The sequence below is a fragment of the Mauremys mutica genome, chromosome 3, assembly GCF_020497125.1.
Source record: "Mauremys mutica isolate MM-2020 ecotype Southern chromosome 3, ASM2049712v1, whole genome shotgun sequence".
NCBI classification, from domain to species: Eukaryota; Metazoa; Chordata; order Testudines; family Geoemydidae; genus Mauremys; species Mauremys mutica.
Genome location: NC_059074.1, coordinates 117,354,562 through 117,361,601, shown reverse-complemented (window position 1 = coordinate 117,361,601; position 7,040 = coordinate 117,354,562). Strand labels below are relative to the sequence as shown.

Sequence of the window (7,040 nt, the reverse complement as noted above, 5' to 3'; positions counted from 1 at the left end):
ACCTAAACACTAGGCATAGCAATGCTGAGTACTGCAATGCCTTTGTCCTGTTGTGGGTCTGACCCCTTGTGTTTTGCACCCCCTAACTTCTCACAGTTTTACACACCAGTTATGTTATTGGCTGGCTCTACATGGCTGGACCCTGCTGCCTAGTGAGGTTTAGGATTGCCACCCATCCGTTTTTTACCTAGACAGTCTGGGTTTCGGCTTGTGAGTCACAGTGACATTTGACAAGCCCAGATGTCTGGTTTTTGGGTGGAGTGTGCGGGGGCAGATAGAGCAGGGGGATGCCCGGGTGGGGGGGGGAAGAAGAGGGGCGGCCTTCAGGGAAGAGGCAGAGCAAATGGCAGACCTCGCGGGGGAGAGGCAGACCAGGCGGCGGAGCCTGAGGGGTCCAGGTACCAGCCATTAGTGAGGTGGCAACCCTGGTGAGGCTCTGCGCAGGAACCAGCCCCCTGGCGTGTGGCTGCAGCCTCAGGGCGCCAGGGGGCGCCGTGCGAGCAGAAGCAGGAGGCGGCAGGTCTGGCAGCAGGGCTCGGGACATCGGAGTTCACGTAACTCACGCGGCGGCGCAGACAAAGCGAACCTGGGGCAGGGAAAGCGCGGGCGGAACCCAGCTGTACCCGGCAGCCGAGCCCAACGCCCGGCGGAGCCGCCACGCGCACAGCAAGAACTACCCGGCGGCGCTAGCAGGACACCGCCACGCACTACTGCGCCTGCGCAGTGTGAGGCCCATGACCCTGAATCGGCCTGGGTAGGAAGCGCACGCGCAACATGTGGGGGCAGGGAATGTTGAGAACTACTAGTGCGCATGCGCTCTAAGACCCCCTTCCTCTCCGTAGGGAGACGACGCATGTGAGACCCTGTCCAGACCCGGGAAGGCGGAGTGTAACGTTGAGGTTGACGGCGAGGCGCATGCGCTATGGGGAGACACCGCCCCTCCCCATCGATTGCCAGATTGGGCGCCGAAATTCTGTTTCCGGTTAGCTTTCCTCCATCTCCGGGTCACTGCGCCGCGTGGCTGTTGTTATTGATTAACGCGCTAATAAAGTTACACTAAAAAGAACCCGCCAGCGGTCGCCTGACTCTCGCGCGCGCGCGTTCCCGCTCGGCTGCGCTCCGCGCGGCAACGGCTCTACCGGTAAGTTACGCGCGGGCAGCTTCGCCCATCTCCCCCTCCCGTGTGCGCTTTGCGCATGTGCAACGCCTCCGCGCGGCGGGGGGTCAGACCTGCCCAGCCTCACGGCGCCCCCGCCCCGCCCCCCCGCCAAGCACCGCCCCTGCCGGCGGCGGGAGAGTTGTCGTGATGCGAAACGCGCAGCCCGGGAATCGCCCCGCCTGGCCCGGCCCCCTGTGGCGCGGGGCACGCGCTGCCCGGGCCTCCGCCGGGGGTGTGAATCCTGGGGGCGGAGGCGGGAGCAGAGCCCTCCGCAGAGGGAAGCGGGGTGAGAACCGTGGGGCCTTGCGGGTGGTTTCACTCGCCCCCTTAGACGTTCCCCGGCCGGTTGGCAGCGCTGGGCTAATTGGAAAATGGGGCTTGTCAGTGGTTGAGCTCCTGGGAATGCCAAGTATTATTAAGAGCTGCACACGCTGGTGCAGGTCAGGGCCCGCCTCTGTACGTCGGGAGCAGTGACCTGTGGAGGCGGCAGCTCTCATTAAGCTTGCAGTGGGTCTCAAGTTTGTTGCAGTGCGATAGCTTTCTGACAACAAAATTACTGCACGACCCCCATGCCACAGGTGGCCCCACAAAGCTACGTTGCTCGGGCTTGCACTTTATCCCTCCCGTGGTGGGGCTTGGGCTTTGCAACGCTGGCATTAGACTCACTGGGTACCAGAGCAGAAACCCCAAGTCTCTAAGCTTGAGGGCTTGGCTACACTTAGAAATTTGCAGTGCTGCAGCAGGGTGTGAAAACACACCCTCTCCAGCGCTGCAAATTGCGGCGCTGCAAAGCGCCAGTGTGGTCAAAGCCCCAGCGCTGTACGTTATTCCCCACAGGGAGGTGGAGAAGGGACAGCGCTGGGAGAGCTTTCTCCCAGCGCTGGCGCTTTGACTACACTTAGTGCTTCAAAGCGCTGGCGCGGCAGCACTTTGAAGTGCAAGTGTAGCCAAAGCCTGAGTCCAAGGCCTGTGGGGACAATGCCCTCTGGCTTCAGCTTTCTGCCCTGGACCCTAATGAGGCTAATGCCAGCCTTGGTGATCCCATTAAAATGAACTCGCAATCCACTTTGGAGTCCTAACCAACAGTTTGAGAATCGCTGAGCTATAGGATCTACCTTGCTCTAAATAGCTGTTTGCATCCAAATGGACCATTGCATAATAGGACCTCTTGTCTCCAAAGCTACTCGGATCAGGATGAAGTAACCCTTGAGCTAGGGGAATGGGTCTGAAAAGGGGGCACCTTTTCTCCATCATCCAGAGGGTCAGAGTTAGAAAAAGTCAAAGGATCAAAAAGTGTGGGCAACATTGTAGAAAATGGCACTTAGGCTTTCTTCCTCCTTTGTCTCTCTTATCACCAAACTTGATGTTTCAGGGAAAAGAGGAAATAGTTTTTCTTTTTATTGGGGAAATTAATGTAATTAAATAATTGACAGTGTTCAGCTTTTGTACATTTGTACATTTGACTTTCCCCTTCAATGTAAAACCACTACTTTTTAGTTTAAAAAAGGCTAGACTTAATCATCAAAATACAGGACTGTTAAATAACTATTTTTGGAGGTATGGGGGGTTCATTTTACATCTGTTGTCTGACCCGCCCAGTATTTTGATTCTAGTGCTGCCTCCTGCACACAATACCTAATTTTAAAGGTGTGCGTAGATTAAAGTAAATGAAACTGCTCATGTGCTTAAAATTAAGCACATTCATATGTGTTTGCAAGATTAGGACCGTAGGTTGTAAATCTTGTGTATTTTTAATACACCTCTACCCCAATAGAACACTGTCCTTGAGAGCCAAAAAATCTTACCGTGTTATAGGTGAAACCGCGTTATATCGAACTTGCTTTGATCCACTGGAGTGTGCAGCCCTGCCTACCCCTCCCCCGGAGCACTGCTTTACCGCGTTATATCCGAATTTGTGTTATATTCGGTCACGTTATATCGGGATAGAGGTGTATATGCTTCTAAAGCAATAGGTTCATTTGATAAAATCAGAATAAGTAAATATTTTGAGTTTTACTTCATTCCATTCTGTTTCTTACATATTTAATTCTGCCCTACTGTACACCTGATTACTCCTAGTGCCTTCTTTCCCTGTTTTTTAGGAGCAAGAGTTAACAGTCTTGGCCAATGGCTGCTTCAGGAAAGATGGCTGCTTTCCGTCTACCACCTCTGCCAACTGTTAGAGAAATTATTAAACTGTTTAATCTCCGAGCACAAAAGCAGCTATCCCAGAATTTTCTCCTGGATCTGAGATTGACAGGTAGGACATTTTTTATCTTGCATCTTTTAAAATTTGTAATCATAAACTGCCTATTCATTTTCTCCAAAATTTAAGTTCTATCTACATTTATTTGCATGGGGACTCTTGTCTTCCTCACAACAACACTGGTACATTTAAAAAAATATATTTTAACTCAATACATTTATCTGTAAATGCTCAGAAATGTAATTTTGTATGCAGATTAAATACTGTATTGGGGGGAAGGGTTTACACTGTATTTATACATAACAGAAAATTGATTTTTCTTATGTAAATGCAAAATTCAACTCCATCTTAATTATGGAGCTGTGTCCAGTGCCTATTTAAAAAATACTAATGCCCCCTCAGAGGTTACCAGAGAATATTAGGGAATGGTGGGAGGCAATTAGATAGCTTCTATGTTTGCCTCAAAAATGAGATACTCTGAGGGTCATATTTGTGCAGGGTATGAAGTACTGCATTTGTTTATTATCCTAGCATGTGCTTTGACTAGGAAGGCCATATGCCCTAGTTTACTGGGAGTGTCCTGGTTTTTCTGAGCCTATTGTATTATACTGGTCAGATTTTTCTCCAGCTTCATTTCAGCCACAGTTCACATCACTTATGCTGCTGACTCCAAACTGTGTTGCTCCTTCTCTGCTGACCTAGAGATGGTTCTACTGTGCAATAGTTGCACAGTGTGGGTGTGAAACCCCCAAGGGCTTTTCTACACTTGAAAGTTAACTCAGATTAAGGTAGGGTGCAATAAAAATAGTTATGAGAAACAGGAACATGTGGAGTCAATCAGGAACAACTGTATATGTGGACAAGCCTTAAAGGTGAGATTCGCAAGAGGGGACTTAGGTGCCCAACTGCCATTTTCGGGGCCTAAGTCCAAAATTTAAATCCTCAAAACCCTAGCTCAGCTATCACCTAACTTTATAGGTGCTTAAATTACCTATGTGCCTAAGACTCCACTGGTAACGTTCCCTGGGCATCTAAATTTCTGCTGGTGGGCATGCACTAGGGTTGCCAGCTTTCTAAGCACACAAATCCAAACACTCTTGCCCCCGCCCTTTCCCTGAGATCACATCCCTGCCCTGCTTCCTCTCCGAGGCCTCCTCCCCCCCTCCCTCCGTCGCTCGCTCGCCCCCACCCCCACCTGCTTTCACCGAGCTGGGGCAGGGGGTTGAACTGCAGGATGGAGTGAGGGCTCTGGGGTTGGGCCAGAAATGAGGGGTTCAGAGTGTAGAAGGGAAATCTGGGCTGGGGCAGAGGGTTAGAGTGCTGGAGGGGGTGAGGGCCGTAGATGAGAGGTTTGGGGTGCAGAAGCGGGATCAGGGCAGGGGATTAAGGTGCGTGAGGGGATATGGGCTCCAGGAAGGAGTTTGGGTGCAGAGAGAGCTCAGGGCTGGGGCAGGGGGTTGGGGTGTGGGAGGGGCTGAGGGTGCGGGCTCCGGAAGGACGGCGCTTGCCTCCGGCAGCTCCTGTAAGCGGCTGTCTCCTAGGCTCAGGGGCAGCCAGGTGGCTCCTTGTGCTACCCCTGCATGCAGGCACTGCTCCCATTGGCTGCAGTTCCTGGCCAATGGGAGCTGTGGACTCGGTGCTTGGGAGCAGTGTGCAGAGACCCCCTGGCTGCCCCTGCACCTCGGAGCCAGACATGAGCTGCACAGAGCCAGGGCAGATAGGGAGCCTGTCTTAGCCCCACTGTGCCGCCTGTCAGACATTTGGCCTATTAAGATCTCCCGGATTCCTTTTAATAGTCACCGGGCGATTGAGGCCGGTTCTGGTAGACTCCGAGCCAATCTGGGAAGGTTGGCAACCCTATCATGCACATAGCCACCTCAGTCCTCATACCATCGAGCAGCTTTGTGTCTAATTCACACCTGAGCCTCACACCTGAGCCCCAGCGGGATTCACAAGATAGGCATCCCCTGCGTGCTTTGACTGTAAGATGCATCTGGTAGATCAGGCCTTGCATAAAGCAAAGAAGGTGGTTGTGATGCCTGTGTCCCCTTATATCCAATAGCATAGAGGCTGAGGATATGGGAGAACCGGGTTCAAATTCTCACACTGCCTGATGTGGAGCAGGGACTTGAACCGTGGTCTGCTACCTGCTGGGTGCCCTGTCAACCTACTGGCTATTCATGTCTGGGTCTTGCTCAGCTTCTTCTGTTGAAGTGGTTCCGCTTTGCATGCCACTTTTTTTTTTTAACCACTCCTTGTGTTCTCCTACTGTCTGACCCTGGCTTTCTCCACCTCCTTTTGTACAGATTTCTCTTCTTCCCACGCCTTTAACATTTAGCTGTCCACAACCAACTCTGCTCTGTTTTGCCCTAATCTTTCCTGCTTCTTGTTCCGGGCTTCCCCAATCTCTTATCTCAAATAGCTCCGCTTCCTAAATACCGTAATCCCCAGGCTGCTCCTCTTTAGCCTTGTTCATTTTATATTTCTTTGGAACTGCCTCAGTGTAATGGCATTTCCCTTTAAATGGGCAGACTCTACAGAGATGTCAGAGGTTACCTGCCAGAAAGAGAATTGAATTTCCTATTTGTAAGGAGAAAATTATTTGTCTATCTTTTTTAATAGATTCTGTAATTAACAAAATACATTAAGCACCGGACTGTGCAAGCTCTCTGTTTGGTTATGAGTTTCTGAAACTGAATTCTGTGCTGTCTAGCAGGCTCCATAAAAAACAGTACTCTTCTCATTTAACCAGGAGGTGCCATTGTTTGTCTCTTCTGTGATAAACTCATTGTTTACTGTAGAAACACAAACTACACTAATGTTGGTGAGCTCAGTGCCTTGCAAAATAAAAGCTTTGTATGTGCTTTGTGACTTACAGATAAGATAGTGAGACAGGCTGGCAAGCTGAAAGATGCCCATGTCTGTGAGGTGGGCCCTGGGCCAGGAGGAATTACAAGATCCATTCTCAATGCTGATGTTGCTCAACTCCTGTTAGTTGAAAAAGATACTCGATTTATTCCAGGACTGCAGGTATCAATTGGGAAATAAATTGTTTTTTATAATTAATATATGTTTAAACATTCAAGAAGTTAAATTACTTTAAAAAAAATTGGATTTCCTATTTTGATCTGAACAATTGAAAAAAGTACTCCTTGCTCTAAAACAACTTGTATCAGAAATATTTGCAGTGTTTTCTGCTTCTTTCCTAGAGGTCCGTTGTTTAGTTTAATCTATGTTGGCACATTAATACAGTACATTAATCTATTTTATTATGTTTGATTGGATGTATTACTCATTAATTGGAAGAATACTGCTATACCAATTTATATAGAAATCCTTTTAAGGTTTTGAGATTTAAAATAGTTTATAGTCCATCTCAAACACCTTTATCTGATCAGATCTTTTTCACCAGATTGATTAATGACATTTTTGTACTTCTAATCTCTTTGTGAAAATCATTTCTTCAGTCCAAACAAAGGATAATAATGCTGCGGCCCCACTCAGATGAAACAGGTTTCAGAGGGGTAGCCATGTTAGTCTGTATCAGCAAAAACAACAAGGAGTCCTTAAGGCACCTTATGGACTAACAAATTTATTTGGGCATAAGCTTTCGTGGGCTATAACCCACTTCATCAGATGCATGGAGTGGAAAATACAGTTGAAACAGTTGCAGAC

General features: G+C 49.1%; 1 protein-coding gene across 4 annotated transcripts in view; it reads left to right on the top strand.

The window, feature by feature from the left end:
• The first annotated feature begins 522 nt into the window (after window positions 1-522).
• TFB1M (transcription factor B1, mitochondrial) overlaps window positions 523-7,040 on the top strand; it is a 61,973-nt gene continuing 55,455 nt past the window's right edge. Inside the window, exons 1-3 of one of the 4 annotated variants that reach the window (XM_045009418.1) lie at window positions 523-755; window positions 3,261-3,419; window positions 6,244-6,395. In XM_045009418.1, the coding sequence (XP_044865353.1) occupies window positions 3,287-3,419; window positions 6,244-6,395 (285 nt within the window). In that variant the 5' untranslated portion in view covers window positions 523-755; window positions 3,261-3,286. The other 3 variants (XM_045009419.1, XM_045009416.1, XM_045009417.1) reach the window with 3 other exon arrangements.